This window comes from Haliaeetus albicilla, chromosome 9 (genome assembly GCF_947461875.1).
Source record: "Haliaeetus albicilla chromosome 9, bHalAlb1.1, whole genome shotgun sequence".
NCBI classification, from domain to species: Eukaryota; Metazoa; Chordata; class Aves; order Accipitriformes; family Accipitridae; genus Haliaeetus; species Haliaeetus albicilla.
In genome coordinates, this window is record NC_091491.1 from 23,482,947 (window position 1) to 23,507,549 (window position 24,603).

A 24,603-nucleotide genomic window follows, 5' to 3' on the forward strand; every position below is an offset into this window, starting at 1 on the left:
AAAGGAAAAACATTGAAGTGCTGTGAAAACCATAGTCTCTCATGCATTGGTTTCTAAGGGCACCTTCTATAGAACTTTGCCATCTCTTCACCATGCTTTCAAATCTTCAGTTCTTCCAGCTAAGCTGAGAAAGCTCCATTTTGTTCCCTGTGAGGTTAGTGAGGGGTTGGGTCTGACATTCAGTACAGAAGTCTGGGATCCAAAATAATGTGTTCACTAACATGTCAACTAAATAAAGTGAAAATGCAAGAATCTTGTAAAAAGAGTACTCAGAACTTTTGGTATTAAACCATACAAATTTCAATTGTTTCTTTCACAATAAAACAGTGAAAAACACAAATTGCCAAAAAATGGCGAAGGAGAATAAAAGTAAGAGTTGGGCTCTAAGTACATTGAGAAAATGACTGAGGATAATGAAAACATGTGGGATGAAGCCGGGAAAGAAAATTTGTTCAAAACCTGTTTAAATACCGTGTGCCATGATAACCGATGAGTTGGTGGGATTTCTGTCTTCACTGCATGGACAAAGGACTTCTGCATCTAGCCGTAAGCGTCTTCAAATGGTGAAAAACCCCTCTCTCTGGCATAGCCCACATCCCACTGTCAAGCTCTGTGGTCCCAGTTTGCAGCACGCTGGTGTTTGTAGCTCTACCTTGATGAATCTTCATCACCCCTCCAGGTATTAAAGGTATTTGTAAGTTCTTTCCCCTGGTACCAGAGACATCTCATAATGCAGTGGCTCTGTGCCTACTCTATGGCAGTTTCAGCGGAGGCTTCAGTTTGTCCACGTTCATGTCATCTCAGTGGTTTTTTGTTTGGAAAACTGCAGTTCTGACATTTGTGTGTATAACTAATAACCTGCCGCTGCCTCAAAGGGCTATAAGCTGAAGTAACTCTTAAGTACGATCTTCTGCAGTGAAATGTCATTACTGTCTGTAGAGCAACGGTAAAAGTCGTGCTCTTATTTGCTCCTCCAGACCCATTCCCTCAGCTTACAAGTCAAAGCAAGACTTCTCTGGCTGTCAGGATTGCAGACTCACGCTGGCATTCGAAAGCTGAGCTGTGTTCTCCTAGCATCATTATCCACCCCCAGTTGTGGAATTTGTACTTCTCTCTTAGCTTTGTTGATGCTGGAGGCAAAATTACCCACCGTCATGGCAGTGACACCCGTTGTTGTTAAGGAAATGCCTTCAGCGCAAGGCACTATTTTCAGCTTTCTCAAAAGTTATCCTTTGTATTGTCATCTTTCACGCTTATCCTCAGCCCAGAGGTGATTTTCTTCCCTTGTGAAAATGTAGCTGAATGCTGACCAGGTATTAGTGACATATTTTGGCCATAGATGAGGTAGTTTCACCAGTTAAAGCTTTAGAAATGTTTTTTTGCAGCTGGATAGTTTATAAATAGCTTCTTTTAAACACTCTCAAAATGTTACTCATTTAGTCCTTTGCAGTGATGTTGCTTCCACTGATTTTACAGAAAACTGCCTTTCTAAATGTCAGGAAATCTGTATGGGCCACACAAAGTGTGGGACTGTTCTTGAATTTTTTGTTTCATTTTGGTTTTTTCTAAAGCAGATCTTTCAAGGAGCCAAATCCTGAGTATTTTTCTTGGCCATCAGAGGTAATCTGAGGTGGGTCTCAGGAAAAGGTGATTAGAGCATTGTTCTGTAAGAGGAATTGAAGAGGAATGATTCATACTCTTGCTATGAGCAAGAATAAACAAGTTGTTCCATGAGCAGTGCAAATGATAAAACAAGCTTCCTATAGATTTTTATTCCACGTTACTAGGCAATTTCCACTGCAATAGTCAGCCTTCTGCCCTCGGCTCTCTCCTCAAACCCTCCATCCTCTTTGTGGCCCAAACACCTTCCAGTGATGTGCTATGGTCCTTCCTACACTCCTCTATTCCATCCTGGAATTATCTTTATTTCCCTCTTCCTGGTCCCCCAAAACCATGCTGCTGTATCCTACAGCTGTGCCTGTATCTCTTAGGTACCGGATAGGCAAGAGGTGTGTCCTGGTTTCAGCTGGGATAGAGTTAACTGTCTTCCTGGCAGCTGGTACAGTGCTATGTTTTGAGTTCAGTATGAGAAGAATGCTGATAACATTGATGTTTTCAGTTGTTGCTCAGTAGTGTGTAGTCTAAAGTCAAGGATTTTTCAGCTTCTCATGCCCAGCCAGCGAGAAAGCTGGAGGGGCACAAGAGGTTGGCACAGGACACAGCCAGGGCGCCTGACCCAAACTGGCCAACAGGGTGTTCCATACCATGGGACGTCACATCTAGTATAGGAACTGGGAAGTGGGGGCGGGGAATTGCCGCTTGGGGACTGGCTGGGTGTCGGTCGGCGGGTGGTGAGCAGTTGCACTGCGCATCATTTGTACATTCCAATCTTTTTATTATTGCTGGTGTCATTTTATTAGTGTTATCATTATCATTATTAGTTTCTTCCTTTCTGTTCTATTAAACCGTTCTTATCTCAACCCACAAGTTTTACTTCTTTTCCCGATTTTCTCCCCATCCCACTGGGTGGGGAAGGAGTGAGTGAGCGGCTGTGTGGTGCTTAGTTGCTGGCTGGCGTTAAACCATGACAAGGTGGAATTACCAGGAGCATGCCTGCAAATAAGTGTGTCCTGAGTGGGGCCATTGGGCAGCCCAAATTGTGTCTCTGTCTGCTATTCCACTGCCATTTCTCCCTAAAACCACAGGAGTGCAGGTCTGGGGAAACCTCTGCTCCAGTGATGAATGTGGTTTGAATTTGCCAGATGGTTCAAAAATTGGTTGAGGAGAGGTGGTAGAGGCAGACTGATTAGATTAATCATTATCTTCCTAAGAAAATGACCAAAAGCCATCAATGAGTTTTCTTTGTGTCTTAAACCAAACCTGAAATGTTTCTTTCCAGAAATCAGTCTGCATTAGGAACATAACTTTCACAAATCCCTTCACTTCCCCTAGCCAAAAAGGGGTCACAGACTTCCATCATCAGCTTATGTACCACTTATATTTGCTCATGTTGATTCAATGAGTGTTAGGCATCTAGCCTCTCCAGGTGTTCCCACAAACCCCTTTTGCTGGATATTTGCACCCCGGGCTCCCAAGCACCTTTGTAAAATGCCCCCACACCTCCAACCTGATTAGGGTCAGCTCATTTCTAAGCTAGAAATGACAGGCAGCATCCTTTCCACACACAGCCTGATTTTGCAGGGACAAAGGGTCACTGCATTCTTGACTTAAGGTATGCTTGAAGTTCCTTCAGATCTGGCACAGTTCGAACCCGGTTTGCATGTTTTTTTCAATGATCCTGCAGTTCTGGCCTTGCTTTTTCTCCCATTCTCCAGTGGTTCGTATTTGCCTGCTGGTTCCCCTGTAAGGTGAGAGGGCTTGCTCAGTCTGGTGTTCCCCATTCCCCATTGCAGCAGGAAGGTCTCAGCCCTGGCTTTATCTTATGCTTTGCTACTCAGCTAGCATAAGGAAATATGGGGGTAAAACTGCATGCAGTTGTTGTGCGTGAATGCCTCTGCTAAAATAATCTACTAATGCAATCTAAAGTCACAGCTGTATTAAGCTCATGTCAAGAAAACGGTAAATTCTTAAAAGTAGATTCCCCCCACACCCTCTTTGGCTTTCTTGGAAGCCTTAGTGAATAAAGACAAACCAAGACCTGGAGCACTCAAAGACAGGGACAAGGCAGATTAAAATTAACAATAGGTAGAATTCATCCTCCCCCCCCCCCCCTTTTTTTTTTTTTAATTTGGGCGCTCTATTAGGTTTAGAGTAAGTTTGGAAAAAACCTTCAGTCATCCTGAATTCTTATCAGCTGGATGCTCACATCCTCACTGAGGCACACTCCTGCTAACCTAAGTGTTTGCCTGAAGAAGAATTAGGTAGAAGCAGGCTACAGATTGTTAGTTCTGTTTTAGTACTTGGGGAATATTATAATGACAATGGGGAGACACAAGCATGTAGGCAGATCAGATAAATATTGGCTTGTGGTTGACAAAGAGATGTTTTAAAATACCTCCAGAGTGCCGGCCCTGGCCATGCACTTTCATTCCTGCTTTCCTGCTTTACGCCATGTCTCTGGATGAGATCCTATGTTGCTGGCACCAGCGGCAAAACTCCCAGCTGCACCGGCAGGGCTGTAATTTTGCTCTTCACATTAACATGTTAAAAACTCTTGTACGTGTCGTCATGCAGGTGGATAAAATAAGAATGAAATAATTTTGAAGACTCTTTCTGTAATATGGTGCAAATAACCATGAAGGAGCTATGGACTGAACTCATCCAGCTCTACTGAAGGCAGTCTATGTAGAAAAATTAAGCAATATAAATGCAATTTTTAACTGAAATTCCACACTTGTGGATGTTTCACATATCTGAGAAACAGGAAAAAGAAAGCTTCCCAGATACTTATGAGTGCACCTAATAAATTGTACAGCCATTAAAAAACAAAACCAGAAGCAAACAATGAATAATTCCTGCAAGTAAGCAATATATAACCAAGCTGGAACGGGCAACCTGTCTCCTCAGCCCGCGTGAATGGTTCTGCCAACAAGCGAGCTGCAACCCCGCCATCACAGCCGCGGATGAGCGTGCGCGCGCACAAGCAACGAGGAAAGAACTTGAAACGTGACGTCGCCTGGAGCCGTGGTTGGGCAAACCTCGAACGATAGGAGGTTACATTTTGAGAAGAGAAAGGACAATGAATCACACAAAACAATTAGATGAGATCGATGGAGTCTGCCCGAGAGTCTGGAGGGGCACGAAGGAGAGCTGTCCCTGCAGCTCCTCAGGGAGCCCACGCTGCCCGCGGCCGTGGAGCTGGCCTGGCCCGAGCTGAGGCTGGGCGATGAGGTGGCCCTGCCATCTCGGGAGCGCTGGCACTGGCACAGGTTGGGGAGCATCTCCCACAGCCAGCCCAAGCAACGGCACAGGGACAAACTGACTTGCTAAAAAGCAAAGGAGCATGGCTTTGGCTTTCCAGGGGCTCTGGAAAGAAAAGCCTTGATGCAATCCTGGGTAATTTGGGGTGTTTGAGAGGGAAAAAAAGTAACAAATTTGCAATGACCCTACATCGAGCAAATGAGGATTTCGCAATCTTTGTACCAAATATATTTCTGGGGATAGAAATGGCCTGTTCTAAAAAACTAAGAAAACTAAGGTCCTTAATGTTTCAAGAGCAGGAATCAGCAAGTATCATCCACGGCAAGTTTTGCCGCCCCTGAGCTTGAGGCAGTATCTTCTGAGTGATAACTTCTCTCTTTCTGTGGGAAACTCCACAGCTGTATTTAAGGGAGAAAGTATTAGAGATGTATGTTTATACGTGCATGCGTACCTGTGTATGTATACAACGTATACGTGTAAATATTCAGGGGAAAAAATAAATGCTGACTCCGAGATGGGAGAAAGTGAAAGCGGGGCCAGCCTGGGGTACGTTTTACAGCCGAGAGGGGAACTGATGGGGGACGAGCCCAGGTAGCCGTTCCATCCCGAGGAGCGGTAGCATGTGTGGGCGCGGGGAGGGGAAGAGGCTCTCCCCTGCAGTCCCCCTCGCCTGCCTTTTCATGGCATCCATGTCCAAGTGTTTTCCAGGGAAATCCCAAAGACCCTGGTGAGATTCAGGGCGTTTTATCTTTAGGTTAGGAAAGCAGGCCGTGTTTATCTCGAGGTAGATTATATTCTTTTTTTTTTCTCCAGGGCAGTCATGGTAGGAAAAATGACAAAAAAGAGGAACTTGCTGGATTTCCTACTGCCGCCGGGGGGGGGACCGCCGCGCCCCGGCCCCGGCCCCGCGGGGATGGGGGCTCCCGCAGCCGGGGGGGGGGTGTGGAGGGGGTAAGGGGGACGCACGGCCCGGCCGGCAGGGGGCGCTCTCGGGCGGGACACCGCACCTGTGCGGGCGGGGCGGGGCGGGGCGGAGGGCGGGCGCACCTGGCGGGCGGGGCGGGGCGCACCTGCCTGCGGCCCCGCGGGGCGCTGCGCGGGTCGGGGCTGCGCGGCGCAGAGCGCGGAGGCCCCCGGCAGCATGGCCCGCCTGCTGGGCACCCTGCGTAGCTCCCAGCCCGTGGCGCGCTTCCAGCGCTGCTGCGGGCTCTTCCCCGCCGGCGAGGAGGGCGGCGGCGACCCCGCGGAAGGGGTCCGGGACCGCGCCGCCTGCAACGGCGCGGCCGCGCCGCGCCGCCCGGCAGCCGCCGGCCGCGACCCCTCCAACGGGGTGCGGAGCGGCCGCGGCCCGCAGGTGAGTGCCGCGGGCGGGGGGCGGCCGGGCCCGGCCGTGACTCAGCAGAGCCGCCACCCCCCCCCCGCGGCCGTGCGCGCCGGGGCTCTCCCCGGGGGGGGGGTCTTCCCGCATCCCGCCGCCTGCCCGGGCGGGGGACTGGGGGCCGGGCTGCGAGGGGGCGCCGGGGCCGGGGAGCGCAGTGCGGTGCCGCAGCGCAGCTTCATCCCGGCCTCCCTCCGGGGAGGCGTTTCTGAGGTTCTCCCCTCGCCCCCCCCCATCTCTGGCGCCCGCGAAACGAGATAACGGGGGGGCGGGGCGGTGCCTGCCCGCAGAGGTGCCTCGCCCGGGGATGCGAGCTGTCCCGCGGGCAGCGGCTGGGAAGGCCGTCCCGTCTACCGTGGCCGCCCCTGTTGCGGGGCTTCGCTGACCCACGGCTTCTCGCTGTCTCGCGTGGGACGGGCCTCGGCGCAGGCGAGGGGCTCTGCGCGCAGCTCTGCCCCCGCTGCTGCCCAAGCCTCTGCTAGTTCGTCGCTGTTTATCGCAGCCGGGGTTCCGATGGAGACGGGCTGAGCTCCCCGCGCTCCCCTCCGGCCCAGCACGTCGCGGCGTTTCACGGCAGGCTCTGTAGTTCACTTGTGTATCTGAAGCGAACAGGGAAGGGCATGACGCAACCGATGTGCACGGGTCGGATGACCTGCTTTTTCTGTTACGGTAATGACTTGAATTCGTTAGCTGATCGCTTTGTGGTGCCTTTTGGAAAGGAGGTGTGATAATGGTCTTCCAAACTCCACCCGCAAAATAAACACGGGCCAGCCGTGAACGCCACAACTCTACCGCTCCTCCCCTTTTGTACTGTTTTACCTTTCCCTCTTCTATACCTAGTGCTTGGATTCCCATTTCAAGCATCTAAAATTCTTCATCAGCCGCTGCTTGACTCTTTCTCAATTAGAAAATAAGGAAAATTGGGGTAGTCCTTCAGTCTGTTCGCTTCTGAACTACAGTAAACTGTATTTTTGGTAAATTATGCAGATAATTCACTAAAAGATTTATTTTCACCATTTGCTTTTGAACGGTGATGTTGTTAATGTAATACTGTTGATACTAAAATCCTGGCTGAGTTAATTCTGCGTGAACAGAGCCCTGCACGTGGTGCAACTGTTTTGAGTTTCACAGAATAAGATACGACTACCTTTATGTGAAAGGTGAATATATCCCGGATGAGGCTCCATGAGACCTGGAGATAGAAACAGAAGGGTTTGTTTCCACATAATTAGGACACTTGCTTCTGAAACATGTGAAAGTTGGGTTCAAGCCCTAAGAAGACAGAGATGGGAGTAATGGCTTGAACAGCGCTTCAGTGAAGTGCTAGAATTATAAAAACAGACTCTCTCTGCTCCTGTGAAAATCCATTTTTACAAAGAGGGTCTTCTGCCACCTGCCAGGAGATGCAAAAAGTGAACTTGGATCTTTCTTATGCCAAAACCCACACTCACTGCTGTGTCGCTAAATGAACTGGGGTTGCCCTGACGTATCTGCAAAGAAGCAGGTTTGGGAGTCTAATACACATAGCAAAGTCCTTGGCTATAAACTCTCTATGGACAGGGTATTTTCTTACTCTTAGCTGCAAGTGTTTGCAGAAAGGTGCTTAAGCACTGCTGCTGCATCTCACTGCTGGTGACCTTGGGTGGCTCTGTGCTCAGCTTGAGCATTCCTTCCTGAAGCTTGGGAGTTTCAAAGTTTATATTATCAGGACAGAAGGTTTCTATGAGGTAGTAACTTTCATATTACTTTGTCTTTACTGCCACAATGCAGTAGTCTTAAAGGTTTTCAGGTTCTCCTGTGTAAGTTCTTGGACAATCAGTAGGTTATACCTGTGAAAACAGAGTATGTGGCATGCTTGAGTGAAGAAGATGTGACCGGCTGTCCACGTGCTGGGGCTGCCACAGCTCCATCTCTCCAGGGCATTCCCCCTTCCTTCTGTGCTAGCTCTCAGGCCCCTGCATCTGACGTGGGCTGGATCATGTGGCGGATCGTGTGCTGAGGTGGCCCAGCTGGAGGAACTCTGGGGAAAGGGAGCTGAGGGCTAGCAGCTGGTGGTGGTTTGGGTGGAGATGGACACACCTGATGGGGTGGATGCCATACTGCATGGAGAAAAAGGGTGATCCTTCGGGAGGGTAACGAGGCAGGACAGCTCTTCATCTGGGAGAAGGAGACCTTTAATTACCCACGTGCATTTGTTGCCAGCGGTGCTGCTCGTGATGTATCAGTGTCTTCCTTCATGTATAACCTGCAGGTTATATGTGGTTTTTTTTAAACAAAAAGAAAGTCAGCAAGGTCTCATTGCAGTGGTCAGCAGTGCAACAAGCGGCTGTATTTCTGAATCTTTGTAATTCAGTCCCATCTGCCCCACAGGAGCTGCCCCGAGATGATGAGACAAGGAATGAAATGCTTAGATGTGACAGCGAGGACTGCATGCGTTTCTTAAATATTGAATCAGTTGCCTGGCCCATGTCTTGATGTTTCCTTGGTTACCAGATCAGTTAGAAACAGTCTTTAAAACCTAAAGTGAAAACTCGGGTATCTGAGGATGATACAAAATGGTGCTAGTCCAACACACTAGCTGGATTTATGCCCTGGCTTGCACTTAATATTGAACCCATGGGCTTTAGTGAAGGAACCATTGGGTTTTACTACTACAGAAGACAAAACAGTAACCTGTAATTATCCTGTCTCTAGATAATACTTACTTGTTTTCTGTACTCCTTTCTAATATTAGTTTGATTTGCAGGGAATTTATTTCTGAAACTGCTTGAAAGATATCTTTTTGTGATGCTCTGTATGAAGTCCTCAAGTTGCACACTTAAAAGTACTGACTAACTTTCTGAAGACTTCTCCAGTGTTTTAGTGAGTGGCCAAATAAATGGTACACATATTTAAAAAGTGGAGCTCTGCTTATCTCTAACCTGCTGATGGACTTTTGCTCCTGAAATCGACAGCCTGAATTAAAGGGAAAAAAGAAAAAAAAATCTCTTATTTGAAGTTCTCTGTAGATTTGTTTGTTTTTCTCCACTCTTCCTTTTCCCAGCTGTTTTATCATCTCTTGAGATCTATCTTTCTGCCTTTGAAAGAGTATGGTTTGTATTTACTCTGTAGTTATACCTTAACTGTCAGAACTGCTCTGAACTGGTGCAATGTTTACAAACCGCCTGATCACATTTAGTGATTGTATAGTTCTTGCTTGTGCCTTAGGTGAGGAGGCTAGCAACCAGGATGACAGCAAGGTGATGGTAACAGAAATGGAAAAGACAGGTAAAAAATGCACAACCCTCTCAGATGTATTGCAGTCCCCAAAAATGTAGCTGATTACTGGCAAGACATAGATGACAGCACTGCTTTTGCTGTGATGGGATGTCCGGTAATTTGAAGTAGACTTGCTCTAGAGCTTGAGTCAGGGTCTCTTCTGTGGTGTTTCCTTGCTACAGAATTTTGCATCAGCCTCAGAGTCTTGCTTTTCCTTTTTAAGTCATGTTACTGGCTTACTCAGTTTCACGTTGTTTCCCTTTCCGTGCAGCAATAAGTTGACAGTAGCCTGAGGTAGGTTTAGCAGATGAGACAAATCCTTGTGAGAAAAGCCCATGAGCACCATTAGGAGAGCTGGCAGCAAGGCATTTCTGCCTCGAGTGCTAGCACTTTTTCCTCCCAGAGAATGTAGTTGAACTTTTGGAAGTTCCTCAGTTTGCAGCTGCAGCTGGAGAAACATGAGATCCAGTTTCTTATTTCGATGGGCTAAGTGCGAGGCTCACGTTCCTCGGCATCGTTCCTGCTGCTCTGGTACTTCACGTTCAGCTCTCCCCTATCTGCTGTGGCTGCCGAGGGAGCTTGCCTGTCTTGCACGTGTCTGATTTTTGTTTTAAGGTTCCCACGGAAAGCAGCTGGTAAGGGACGTTGTTAGTCTGTGTGAACAAGTCTGTTTCATGGAATGGTTTTGGCCAGCCCTATGAGTGATGGTGCTTTGGAAGATGACAGTGCAGTTGCATCCAAGATTCAAGTAGTGTGTGGCAACCCTGTGTAGATCTGTTAGTGCTGGCTTTGCTGCTCCTCAGCAAGAAGACTGGGCTCCCCTCCGGAGAACAGGCAGCAAAGCTGGGCACGTGCTACTTGTTACCAGCATCTAGTCATCTACTAGATCTTGCTGCAGAAACACCTGGTGCTAACAAAAGTTTGTGAAACTTCACTCGCTGATTGTAATAGGTATCCTGGGTGGCTGTGTGGTGCCTGCCGCTGAGGGAGCTGCTGTTGGCGAAGTGGCTGGGGGTGCAGGGGGCATGCGAGGGGCCGCGCCGGGAGCCTGAGGCATTACGCCAATGGTTTGGTGCTTTGTGACTCAGCGCTTCCCAGCTCACAGCCCGAGTCATCTTTTTGGAGGCCACTGGACCTCGTAATGAGGAGCCGTCAGGATCCTAGGATTAATTCCAGTACTTGGAGGTGAGCCATGTGCTGGTTTATAATTCTGCTGAATGTCTTAGGCCATTAGTTCAGATATCAACCAGAAGAATAAAAGCTCATCTGCTGTCATTTTTCTCCTTTCGGTCTCTGGAGAACAGGGCTAGGTTTAATGGGGGAGGAGCCAAAGAAAATCTGTTCTTGCTGGAAGATTCCTTTGGACAGCTTGTTCTTTTGCTTTACCTCGTGCACATGCTCTGCAGGGAATATTTATGGGTCATCTGGGCAATGGAAGGTGACTATTGACTGCTATGGCAAGTAAATCCGAGGTCTAGAATGTACAGGTAGTGTTGTCTGAACCATGAGATTTTTGTTTAAAATGGCTATTCAAGTTCCTGCTTTATAGGGCTTCACATCAGTTCAGTATAGTTAGCACTTGTAACTTATTTTTCCAAAGTAAACTGTTATTGGTCTAGATTTAGAGGTATGTGAATGCTTTAATATAGTTACATTGCTAGTTTATTTCTATCTTATTACTATATTTGTGAATATTTATTACTAGATGTAAAAAAAAAAAGTATGTTTAATCCTTCCTTTTGAAGACAACTGGCGGTTGCAAACTACTGCTAAGTGAGTTCCCTGAGCCTGCCTGTTCTGGTACACACGAAGCTGTGTGCTCATTCTGTAACAGCAGACCAGGTCATTGTTATCTCCTTTGCAGGTAGGTCAACTTGATGTAATTATAACTGCTTACTTACGCTAACCAGTTTAATTAGGTGTATTGCCTTCAGTGTTCCCCGTTGCCATTTCTCTGTGCAAAGGGAGAATGTTGAGGTACCTTATTGTACAGGAGAAGATGGTGTCAGACACCTCAGTCATGCCACAAGAGAGCAAAGACTGAATGTTTGCATGGGAAAGAACTCAGAGGTGTTTGCAGCAAGGAACGTGTTCCCTGACAAGTATAAGGCCCGTAGACCAGGATGTATGACATGAAGCAGAAGACAGAATAAACAAAAGACTGTAAGAGGGGTGTGGGGAGGAGAAGGGGGTATGTACGGCAGGGTGGCTGTGATGCCAATGTCACCTGTACCAGTGAGGTGCCAGGGTGAAAAGTGAACTGGCACAGACTGAAGTATTAAGCCTTGCAAGTACCTGCCAAATCGTGCCCGCAGCACTGTGCTGAGCACTGCTGGCATGGGGAGGCTGCTGGGGTGCCAAGGGGCCTTCAGCCACAGAGTCACATGTTCAGCGATGTAGGAGATCCTGGCCTTGAAGCAGCAGAAGAGATCCTTGAAGCAGCACTTGTTGGCATCATCAGGTTATATGTTGGTTTCCTTGTGTGTTTCTCCATTGGAAATGGAGCTGACATTGGCACGGCCTGCACTAATTGTTACTAATAATGAGGCAGCAAGTGAATTGAGAACATCTTATTTATGGCTCCTGTCCCTAGGGGCGGGCTGGCTGCTGGGGTGTCCTCCAACATGTCTCTCTACAGTCATGGCTGCGGTTTGAACACCATGTCCCTTCCTGCTTACAGTGGTCTCTGCCTTCCAGGAGCACATCTACTTGGGACTCAAATGTTTGTGATGATACTTAACTTATATGGCACTACCTTAGAAAACTGCTCTTTGACTTGAATCCTGGAACTGTCTGCTAGGGAAACAATCATTTTTCCCTGTGCTCGTGCCTGATTATAACAGATTAAAAAAACATAATAAATGTAGTTGTCTGAAAATGGTATGGTGTTGCTCTGCCCATTTATCTTCCAGAAGCCTTGCTGCTCTTTGCCTCTCAGAATAGACCTCTACCATGGAACTGATCTTTGTGCAAAAGCAAGCTGACTGGATTAATGATGCAGCTGGGTAGAAATACGTGACTAATCTATGGTGTCAAACTTCCAGGCTATAGTTAGTTTCTAAAACCAAATCCTCAGATGAGAACAAGTTTTTGCTCTGAAAAGAAACCTAACAGTGAAGTTCTGGTTCTTCACGGTCATTTGTCCATTCCCGCGTGCCTCTGTTGGGTTAGGTTAGGCTTCTGTTGGGGAGCTCCCATCAGCTGGGAGCTCCTCAAATCTGGTGCACTGGGGGAAAAGTGAGTTGAGGAGCTTCCCACTCCTTCTCCAGATCTCTGGATAGCAGCCTGGGTATCTAGCAGCCATGCAGGTCCTCGTAACACTCTGACTTGTGTTTTGGCAGGAAGTCAAAAATAGGAGGTGGTAGTGCTAGCAGGGAGCTGGCAGTTTGAAAACTGTTGTTGTGTGATGCATCCTTCTTCTATCCAAAACCACTTTTAGTAACGCTCAACCTTTGGATATATGAACTACAGTTGAGTTTCAGAGGGATTTGATCTCTGTTTCAAAGCTGGAGTCCCCATCCTTCTGAACTGTAATTTACTTTCTCTGGTTCTTAACTCATGTTTTTTCTTCCCTCTGTCCACAGACATTGCACCTACCTAACCCTTAAAATGACTTCCTCAGACACTTTCAGGCGTAGGCTCTGTGGTGCACCTCACAAAATTGCAATCTAATTCTCACAAATTAAAATGCAATTAAGCAAACCTGTTCTTCCACTGTAAAACAGGAAGGAAGGAAGCCTTTTCATTCCACCCTTCCCTCTCGCCCTGTTGTTTCTTTATTGCACAAATCAGCCAATTCTTCCTGGAACATAGGAGGATGCTGAAGCACGTGGGAAGTTTGCACGCCGCTTTTGCTGGGGCACCTGAAAGAGCCGTGTCCAACCTGCCTAACCTCTGGCTGGCAAAGCAGGGCTGAGAGGATGAACAAGGTGAGCCACCTTCACAGTGCTCATCAAGAAGGACATGCACACAGCCCTACTTCTGCTAGTGTTGTGCAGCTTTCTTGACAGGAAACTGCTGTTGACACACATCAGTGATTAAAAGCAAAAGCGTAAGAACTGGACATGTGAGGAGTTACTCAGGCACCTGGAATGGCCATGAGAGGGACAACTTTCCATAAGGAGCATGCAAGGAAATTAAGACAAAGGCACTAACCTCTGCCAGGGACGTGTGTATAGGTGTTTCCTCAAAAGTCTGAAGACCATCGTAGAAGGTAGACCTCTCCGGATTACTCCAAATTATATTGGAAGAAAAGTGCTGAAACATAATTCTGATACAATGAGACGACTGTGTGGAGAAGATCGGACAATCTTGCCTTTTTACTAGCAACTAGCAAAAGCCTCAAAGCATATGAGCTAGTAGGTTTGGGGATTGGACTAGATGACCTTTAAAGGTCCCTTACAACCCAAACTATTCTATGATTCTATGAATCGTGGATGTCAATTCTCCAGGCATCTGCTAAGAAAGGATTATACAAAGTTGAACGGCCTGAGAGATTGAGTACCACGAAGAACACCTTTTGATGGAAAGCAATGAGTACGGAAGCTCTTCAGAATAGGTTTTATAGCCATGTGGAAGTAACTAGCTGGAAAGGTAGGTGTGAGAAGCATGCTGCCTGTGAGATGAATTTAAGAGAGCTTCAGGTAGGCTGGAGGACAAGAACAGAAATCAAATAGTCTTGTCAAACTGAAGGTATGGTTGAAAACTGACTTCTATTCAATAGGTGCAGATACTTATTGAACAAGCAGGTGTAATAAATACTCAACTGCAGAATGGAAAACAATAGACTTGGTAGTGCTTTCACGGAGGGGGAAAAATGGTTAGAGGAGATCACAGGTTGAGCACGGTTCAATGGTAGCATGCTATTCTGAAAACAGCCTGCAAAATCAATGAAGTTGTGCAGGACTATTCCTTCAGCATTACTCTGTTGTGTCTCATCTTTGGGCACCGTAATTCAAGACAGGCCTGTTAAGTGCTGTGTCTGGAAAATGGTAAATGTCTTCTGTAAGAAATACCAGGTGATTAAGCAGTGGAAGAGAGGACAGTTATGTCCTTTTTGAGTGTTTGTAACAAGCTTCCCCCACGTCAGCTTTCAGAGAAAGGAAACAAATTGTTCCTTGTCTGCAGTAGATAAGAAAATAGTCATAGGTTTAAATTTCAATAAGTAAGTTTCAGGCTAGGTGAGAGCAAAGCACTCGGAGATTGCCTGCAGCAAGCAGTGGAGCCTCCACCATTGGCATCGGTAAGGACAGGTTAGACAAATGTCTGTCAGAGTGATGGGAGTGTAAACCGTCCGTCCTTGGTGGATGAGCTGGGCTAGACTTCAATTAGGCTGTCCTTCAGGAAACATGAGGGTGTCCTTCAGCTGGCTGCAGGCACAGTCCTTCACAAGCAATCTCAGTCTCATTAGCAGCCATTTCCCTGTGTCTCTGAAAAAGACGTATGGGCTTTTTTCTTTTTTTTTTTTTTTTAATTTAGAAGGCTTTCTTTTAGGAAGACAACATAATCAATTTTTTCCTTCACTGACTCTTCCTATTAATTGCCTAAACAAGTGCTCTGTGAACTCTAGTCTTATTTTATTCCACTTTACATTTAAATGACTTGGCAGCTTCTGTTACATCTACCTGTGTTCTTTCAACAGAAGGAAGGAGGGCTAATTATGTCACTTCAAGAGCAATATACCAAAATATAACCTATAATTCAGCCTACCTCCCAAATACTAACCAGAGTGGAAAGAAAAAATAATCTGAGGATTAAAAAAAATGAAATCTTCAGGAATAAACTGAAGTTTCTTCACTGTGTCCTGGACCCGCCTGTCCTAGCTGTCGTGTGCTGGGTGTGTGTTGATTGTGCAGGTGTCTGTATCTGACTCAGGTGACCATCCTTTACAGACTGAAGGGGAAACTTTGGATGAAGACGTACCGATGGAAGATGTGACAAATGGTGTGAGAGACATCAGTTGGGTGAGCATTGTGCCCAGCCTTGCAGTGCTGGTGGGAGGCCTGGACACACCTTTCCTGTTTCATACTTGACTGGTCTCAGCCTTTGGTCCTGCAAAGCGTAGCCTCTTGCAGCCTGACAGTTTCCAGCTGTCCCCGGTGCTGCTGGCTGTGCAGCACTGCTCTGCTATGTAAAGCTCTCAGCAAGGTATTATAAGGGCCTTTTTCGGTGCTTTGAATGAACTACGAAACTACTGAAATGCTACCAGAAGCCTGCCTGATATTTAGACTCCCCACTTGTTCTTTGCCTGGGACCACTGAAACTACTACGACTGTCTGGCTTGAAGCTCACACATTGTTACTTCTCATGCAGTGACTGTCTTGCTTCTGCATCAAATGACGGTTCAAGGCCATGTCCCTACTCCTTATGCCATTAGTGCATGCCACTAGAGATGCTTGCACAACAGCTGTGAGTTGGACATTGCCTATTTGTGTACTAGTCAGCAAGCACTTTCTGCTAATAGCAGAGCTGGTCAGAACTTTAGAGTGTTTAAGGAGGGTTTTCTTGTGATTTGTTTGTCTCCATCCCCACATTTCTCAGGTTTCTGTTAGCTCTAGGTGTCTCTCCAACAACAAGGATGCTGCGTAAACCTGGACAACTGTTGCTAACTGGCTGCATCGCATTCTGGAGAGGGTGAAAAAGAATTACTTGATTAAAAGTGCTTGAACAGAGTGGGAAGCTGCACATATGTATGAGTTTGGTTAGGTGAGTTTTTCATGCCTTGGGGCTTCTTGTGTGCATTTTGTGGGCTCTGTGTGCTACTGCCCTCCGCTCTGCTGTCTTTTTGACATCTCTGCAATTTCTTCCTTGTGTGTATCCCTCCTTTGCTGCCTCCTCCATCACCTTACCATCAGTCCTGTGCCCCCAACCCCTCCCTGCAAGGGGCTCATGGCCACGCCAAGATCTCCTACTGGGGCACAGCCCCTTTTTCCTGGCCACCCTGTTCTTTCATCTTGGAGCAGTGTGTTTCCAGCGTTAGTGCTCCCAGGGAATGTGAACGCATCGGTGCTGGAGATGTTACTGGCTGCTCTCAGCTGCTTGTTGGATCTTCAGAAAACTCTGAAATTGTTTGACATTGATCTGTGTGGATGGATGGAAGAGCTGAAGCCTTTGATACCATGGTTTTTGCTTTTTCTTATTTTCCAAAATCTGATCACGGATATCTAATTTTTTGTTGTGATTTGGTAGGTTCTTTTATTAACTAGGTACAGATAATAAACATAAAAGGTGATGTAAAACTGACTGCTTATACAGAATACTGCAGTACAGGAGGGGTTTTTTTTTCCCCACTTATACTCCACACAGTTCTGTCCTGCAGGTCTCAATTGTCTGATTTATATTGTCTCTGTGTACAGCAGCATCTAGATGGGAATTTCTGGCTTTTTTTCTTGTGTTGGTCTTTGGTGGCTTCTCTAAACTTTGTGCCTTTTTCAGCATTAAAAATCTCTTAAGAAATAAGTATTGCAATGTATTAACTAGGGGCTTTGGGAGGGAAATTCCTGATCTTCTGCAAGGCAATTCTGTTGGAAGGGAAGCAAGGGACTTCGAGAACTTTAATTAAACGTGCACATCTTCTGAAAGATCCAAAGTAATTGAGAGCTGAGAACAAAATGTTGGTTAATGGTATCTCTGGGTCAGGCTCTGAGCCTTCGAAGTCTGACGCTGCAAAGCTTGTCTCTAGAGACAGGGCAGGGAAAGCTGGTGCCTGTTTAGCTCTCTGACAAGAGAGATCCTACAGAAATTGGAAGGAGGGGTATCTTTACACAGCTTTTTTTGGGGGGTGGGGGGGTATAGCTCTACCTGAAAATATATTTTGAATCTATTACATTAGTGGTTCAGCTGCTGTTTCTTTACCTCAGCTATAAAGGCTGAATATTCTTTATGCACATACTTTCTAAAATTATGGATTCCTACTACGCTGTGTCATTGTGTGTTAGTGTCTCCCAAGAGTCACCACGGTGGTGGCTTGTTTTGCTCTGCTGGCCCTGTCATTACTGCTCTGTAGGGAGGCTTTGGGGATGCTCCCACGCTCTGGGGGAGGTTGGGTGGTTGCTGCAGCTGCACAGGGGCTGCACTTGGATGCTCGAGCATGCATGGGGCAGCACCTGGTGTGGGTGACCCACCCATGACCAGTGTGCAGAGACTGCAAAATTAGGATGACCTACAATAGCCATTTTCTGTACCAATACTTCAGGCAAGTAGTTAATTTATGGAGACTCACACATGAGTCTCTTGTAATTTGGCCAGTTAAGTTTTTTCAAAATAGATATTTTATAGTTGATGCAAAGGGTCATTTGTGTGAAATTACCTGTCTTCTGTGTCTGTGAATGTTGTGGCTTACTACACCTTGCTTCTGAACTGTTCTAAAAATTCTGACTTTCTCTGCAGCCTTAATTACTGCCCGTTAAAACCTCTCTGATCCAGACCACACAGTAATGGAGATGCACGGAGGGGCTGACTCATGGAAAGCGCACCAGAGATTGTGGAAGGCATCAGGTCACTTCAGTACCTTAAGAATAGCCAAATATAAAGATTAGAGTTATTTTAAAGTAGAGATTGCATAAACTTCTGAGAGTGTTAGGAGATGCTGAACATTCACACAAATAATTGAAATGACTTTTTCCTGCACTGGGGTTAGAAAGAGAATAAAAAGGGAAGACAGTTCACAAAGCACAGTGGTCTTTGCTTTCTGCAGAAAAAATGGGTATAAATAGTAAACATGAGCTAACTGCTAGGCACCGGCACTGCTGCAACCAAACATGGACCTTTCATGGGCCAGGGTATGAAGGTGCATGGAGTGGGCTTTCTGTACCTACAACGCTTTGGAATCACAATGATTGAAAACATCGCTTTTTTTATTACTCTACCTAAGATCAAGTGGAGTGATTCTGTGATACCTTGCATGCCTGACATGTGGCAGTTACTGTCATGTGTCACAGGTGTGATCTGTTTGTCCCCTGCCTCACACATTGGGCTGTCCACAACTGCTCGTGTAGGGTTTTAAAAAAAGTGTTAAAAAACCAACCAAACAAAAAAACCCAAACAAGTTGGGGGTGACTTCGGATAGAAAAGGAAAAGACGAAAGAAAAAGAAAGGTTTTAAAAAACACATGGAAGGACTTGGCCCTGCCTTCTGCCCGGAAATATTTTTTAACTCCAGATTTCTTTTAAAACCTGAAAAATTATTATTTTTTTTTCCCCACAAACCAGATTACTGGAATTAGAAAGTTTTATCCCTCACCCCACGAGGTTCCAAGTATAAAAGCATTACCTTAGGGATATGTCTGATCATCTTTGATCTAAAGCACATGAGCGCATAATTCCTAATACATTGGAGACTGATGCTTAATTGAGGAATTAGCGATGCCAGAAGAGGGCTTTCTCTGGCCCCATGTTAAGTGTGACCAAATATGGTTTCAGGATCTCAGACAGAAGCATCAGAGTTGCTAATTGCACTGGGGGTGTTTTCGAAGTGGTGTATGAGACTTGAGACACTTAGACTGATTGCTCTGTCATTTGGCCAGCCGTAGCACACTGCTGCATTATCTTAGAGGGATGCCAGTAACTCATCTGTGACCTCTATTCCTAATACATGGGGGAACACTCCTGTGACCCCAGCATTTCAAAAGCGTTGACTCATCTTTTCTGTTTATTGATGCAAAAATCAATTTAATTTATGGTTTTTCCTGCAATAGGTGAATGGATGAAACTTCCTTCCATCTTGCTTTTGTTGTCTTCATGCAGTTTGCCTCATCTCCATATTGAAAGCAGATTAAGGGACTGGAACTTCTAATGGCTTTTACAATAAGTCATAATTGCATGTCTAGACTGCTTAGACAATTTTTACATTTTCTCACTAGCATGTAGGATGACAGTGTCGCTCTGGTAGATTAGTTACACAGTCATCTCGGAGGATAATAGTTTTTCTCTTAGAAGAGTTTTAGGGGCTTATGTCAAAGCTGTATCTTAACTTAGTGTGTCTGTGCTGAAACCTTCATAATCCCTTCTCAGCTCACATCTTTAGGAAGCTCTTTCATCTCATCTTTACATAGCCAACTTCCATATTTTATTTTTTTTTTCTTTTTGGGGGGATGGAGAGAGACTAGATTGGCTCCCTTGCTCCTGTTCCCAAATCAAAAATCCTCTTCATATATAACTCCTTTTTGCTCAAGCGTACAGGTGTTTATATAAAATGTGATTCACTTGCATGTTGCTCCTGCTAACAGGGTAGGAGGCTTCTTAGAGGTGTACTAGTCCCAAATGGCAGCAACAGCAAACCTTCCCACAAGTGACCAACGTCATGGCCTTAAGAATATATGCTGTTGTGTGGCTTCGCAGTGCTGGTGGGCTGGGTGCAGCCTTTTAGAAGAGAGAAAACAAGTGTGTTAGGTGGGGTACATCTAATGAAATCATCTAGCTGCCAAATCCAGAGAAAAGTGAAACCTCTAGCTTAATAAAATGAATAAAGTCCTAAACAGTTGTCTGATAATATTGGCAATGTATCTGCTAGTAATGTTTAAAGAGACAACCTGCTTGTTGTTACTTAGAGATATCGGAGCGAAAACTTGGTGGTGACGGGGTCAACTCTCCTCTCTGCCCACTCGCAGCCTTGTTTTCCCCCAGATCTGCTCGTGCAGCTGCAATTGCCAAGCCAACTCCCACATAAGGGCCGTAGCTTACAGCTGTGGCATCTCAGCGTGGGGCGATCTGATGAGCATCCCGCCGGGGGGGAGCGCGGGGTCAGAAGTGTGTGCAAGAGCCTGGTGTTGAGGGCAGTGCAGGGGATGCTGTTGCCAGCAGCACCTGATGGCAAATTTCAGGGACTAGCAGGGTAAATTTTGCCTGCTATAACGAGGCAAATTTTAAATGAAATGGTTCAGTAATTGCAGTTTACTTTTTTTTCATCTCAAAACACGTTTCTGATGAAAGCAATGGTGGCTTTATCTACAGATGTAGAAACTTCAAAATTAACGCATTGGTACCCTTTTATGAAATATACTTGATTTCCCTAGAGGAAAGACTGATGCGATCTTTTGAAAATCTTTGTCAATGTGACTGCTACTCTTGTATAATTTGAATAGATTTCTGATCTGCAAGAAATGTAATTGAGCTATCGCTATAGTCTTAATTTTATTATAAAAATTGAACTTCATTTCTTGACACTTGTTCCAACAAATTATTTGGTTTAAGGGCTGGGAACTGTAACAGAATATCTTAAATGTTTGATATAATTTGCTAATTGACTAAAATGTTCTAAAATCCTCTCATTTTCAGGGTTGTGCGCAGAAGTATATTGTGAAGAACTACTTCTACTACTACTTGTTCAAGTTTTCAGCTGCTTTGGGTGAAGAGATTTTTTATATCACTTTCCTTCCATTTACCTACTGGAACATAGATCACTCTGTGTCTAGAAGGATGATAATTATTTGGTCTGTAAGTATTTCTACGACTTACTTAAACATGTACTTGTTAATTCTGTAACTGTAGCAAATTAATATTTAAGAGTAAGAATAACTCTTCAAACAAACAAAATGCCTTCAAGCAAAAAAACCCCCAACATTATTTGTACATGTAACTTGTGTGTTCATGAAGCAGAGGCATTGTGATGCTGAGAGAAGAGGCGAGAGGCATTAGCTGATGCAGGGTGTCGGTTCATCTCTGTTACGTCTTGAACTGACTTAGCTTTTTCAGCCCAGTAATTGCTTGAGCTGCTTTTGATAGGTTTGCACAGAACAGTTGGCAAAATACTTCCTTCCTAATGTGTCATGGTATGTTAAGGATCCTTCTTTATCATTTTAGGAAATCTTTCTCTTACCCCAATTTCTTCTGCATAACCTGTTCATATAGTTCTGGCTCAGTTGAAATCAATATAAATCTAACAGGAAGGGGATTTCAGGCTGCAGCAGAATAAACAGGGTGGTTTTGCAGTCACTTGAGGGCTAAAAAAAATAAAAAATAAATATCAGATCCTCTGTTGAAGGCTAAGACTTAAAAGCATTGATTTTTGTTAACACCAGAGCATTCTCAAATTAACTGGCTTCAGCATTGTTTCAGCCTTCACAAATGTGGTTTGGAGTATCCAGAACAGTGTGTTTCCATTCTGGCACTGAAAACCAGTAGATAACCAGGCACTTCAGTCTGGGAATGGCTGTTGTTTTGTCGCTGCCATTGCTTATCTTGGTATCGACCAGAACTTTGCTGCCCAAATAAGATCATTTTAGAACAAAGAAGGGAGGTAGGGAACATTTCTGGCAGATGGCAGACCCTGGAGGTTTGGCTGTCAATCTACATTGATTTAAGAAATTGAAGCTTGGTAAAAACCTGGATGTGATATCTAGCTTTGCTTCTTTAAAATGAAGCTTCTCCTTGACTTAGTTCTGGTTAATAATATTCTGTCTTCTGTCCAAATAATATGATGAGAAATAATAAAAACAATTTGAATAGGGTCATACACTTCAAATGCACCCGGTCTTGGACAGAAGGCATCAGCTGTTCTATGCCAGTAACCTTAGTCAATACATTTTATAAAGAGAACATGAAAAATAACTTGCAGATGAAATTTAGAAGTAGGTGGACACTGTATAATTAGAGCTGGGTTTTGGCCAGGAGTACACCTACTGCTTCTGGAAATGTGCCACAGAAGATGATAATTGGTAGTCGCTGCCTTCTGGGTTTGCATATTGCTCAAAAAATGACTCCTTAGAGCTTCTTGCATGCCTTTCTGCAAACTTGCCTTGCCTTTGCCTTGCAAGGAGTCCATCAGAGTACTGGCCAGATCTAGTCTGGTTTAATTAGAGTGTTCAAGCATGTGATATTATGATTATTAATACTATTTTTCCAGTTACTGAGGGAGTTGTGGAGTTGCATTTTATACTGAAAATGGGAAAAGAAGCAGCTGTTTCAAATACACAGACTTGTGTCAATCTGTAGTTTTAAAAACATTTTAATTATATGTAATTGTGAAATGGCTAAAAATGTCTGTGCAGGCTGTGTTAATGTTATGGCAAGCTCAGCTTGGTGGCTTATTTGCTGGCGAGCAGACTGTGAACAGGAATCAGCATTCATGGTGCTGTAAGTGGTGTCTGTCTGTCTCAGATGCCTTGGTTACGTACGCAGCAGCAGAATCGGCTTAGCTGTGTGGGAAATGCCAAGGTGTTCAATGGGACAAAGCTGCGCTTTTAACTTACTGGAAGGTTTTTGGCAATAGCGCTGGAAGGATGCCTGTCTGGTGACCCAGCGGTGAGCAGGAGTGCGGGTCTGCAGGCTATCAGCAACTCTGAATTGAGTTTCAAAGTAACGCTTCTGCTTCTGAATGGGTGATGATGTGGGGCTGAGAACAGCTGTGTTAGATAAAAGTAAAAATCCAGGTAGCCTGATAGTCTCTGACAACAGCTGCCAGGAGAAGGCTGGGAAGAGCATGAAGGGGCAAGTGCAGCACCCAGGTAGGGTCTGCAGAAGGCTCTTATCCAGCTGGGGAAAGCAGCTGGTATCAAATGGAGAGCCCTAAGGAGAAGGTAGTAGTAGTAGTTCCCTTTTAACACTGTTTGGGATGAGGGTGGTTTGCTAGCAAAGCTCTTCAGCAGGGAGAGAGATGGTGGACCAGCAGTGAGCTTTTTGTGAGCCTGGCGCAAAGCACGCGGGTACGTTGGGAACACGAGCTGGTAAAACACAGTCGGCAGGGCTGGTCATGATGAAGGGGGTTAGACCACCGCATGGGAGAAGTGGGCTTACCCTTGGGCAGTGGAGAAGCAGAAGTGGTACCCAGTGTGGTACTTCGTTGTGTGCTGTTGGGGACTTAAACCTGTGAATTTCTGCTGCGAGTTGGAAATGACAGAGTCAGTGTCCCAGGATGAATCAGGGGAGTTTCTTCCCTTATGAATTAAAGCAGTATTAATGCTGTTTACAAGGCCTTCCTGCCATCTTATCTGTAATAGTTTATGCAGAGCCAGACTCCCACATTTGAGAAAGATAAACTCGAACTGGAGCAGGGCCAGGGATGATTAGGGAGCAGGCTATTTTCTAAGCAGAGACTGAAAGCTTAGATAAGTCCCTAATAAAATGAAGTCGGAGAGAGAATGGGGCTCACTGTAAACAGCAGGGGAAGGAAGGAGCTTTTTAAAATAATAGTACAGTCACAAGAAGAAACATGCGTAAGGCAGTTGTAAATAAACTAAGTTGAAGCCAAAGGTTGTGAAGTAGCTCTAGAAGGGTAAAGGGCGGTAAGAAAAATTCTGAAGAGGGTTTATTTCAGCACCAGCAGCAGGGGAGCGGACTTGGTGCCCTGGGATGTCTTCTCCAGTCCTGGGTCCCCCAAACCAGCTGCTTTTGCTTTTCTGTTTAGCTGGACAGCTCTGGGAAACACTGGCTGTGGTCACATCCAGCTGCTTCGGGAGCTTAAAGCAACATGTTGTGCTTCCACGGTGCCTTTCCTCTGAGGATTCACAGTATATATGTAGGCTTTACCTTTCCCTTTATGGATAGACGAGGGAAATAACTACCTGAAACCTCCGAGCAAGATGCTGGGTCCGTGCTGAAGGTACCCCGGTGTCTTTGCCTCCCTTCTCCAGCAATTCGAAGTAAACTCTCTTGAATCTGCACAGACGAGGCTTTGATGCCTGTCACTCTTGCTACTTCAAGCAGGAAGTGCAGAGATGAAAAATAACTTCACGTGAACCAGCCCCCAAATGTACTTTAAATTTACACAGCACGTCTCTGCTCGAGAGGTGGAAGCCAAGTTTGTTTTTTTAATCTCTGCATGCCTTCAGGGTTGAAAGCTTTATTTTGGTGTGGAATTTCAGAGGTAAGGTAGAGACCTGGAAAAAAATAGTTACAGTTCCTGCTTGGTATTTGGCATGCTTGGAAATTTTTTTTCTGGTTATGTTTTTCAGGGTGCCGGGATGTAGAATGTATCCATGCATCTTTTGAGCCTATAAAACTTTAATCTCTACAGTATAAATAAGAGCTGGCCAGCATGGACTTTGTTGGCGTATGACAGCGATAAGCTGCTGACTCAGGTGAAGGCGGCATCTCTGAAGGAAGGCAGAGTTTGGGTGGCTGGCGGTGCCAGGTGGGCACCCACCGGGCTGC

General features: G+C 45.6%; 1 protein-coding gene and 1 long non-coding RNA gene across 5 annotated transcripts in view; one reads left to right on the plus strand and one right to left on the minus strand.

Moving 5' to 3' along the window:
- Window positions 1-3,893: 3,893 nt before the first annotated feature.
- On the minus strand, window positions 3,894-6,722 carry LOC138686836 (uncharacterized). The gene is made up of 2 exons (XR_011326138.1): window positions 6,614-6,722; window positions 3,894-5,279 (listed from the first exon to the last, which is right to left on the minus strand). It is a non-coding gene; the product is annotated as an uncharacterized lncRNA (long non-coding RNA).
- The window catches only part of SGPP2 (sphingosine-1-phosphate phosphatase 2), a 39,078-nt gene continuing 19,881 nt past the window's right edge, over window positions 5,407-24,603 (plus strand). The window contains exons 1-3 of one of the 4 annotated variants that reach the window (XM_069792099.1): window positions 13,030-15,480; window positions 16,058-16,222; window positions 20,791-20,949. In XM_069792099.1, the coding sequence (XP_069648200.1) occupies window positions 20,932-20,949 (18 nt within the window). In that variant the 5' untranslated portion in view covers window positions 13,030-15,480; window positions 16,058-16,222; window positions 20,791-20,931. Of the gene's footprint in view, window positions 6,236-6,825; window positions 6,929-13,029; window positions 16,223-20,790; window positions 20,950-24,603 lie in introns of those variants that run through there. The other 3 variants (XM_069792097.1, XM_069792100.1, XM_069792098.1) reach the window with 3 other exon arrangements.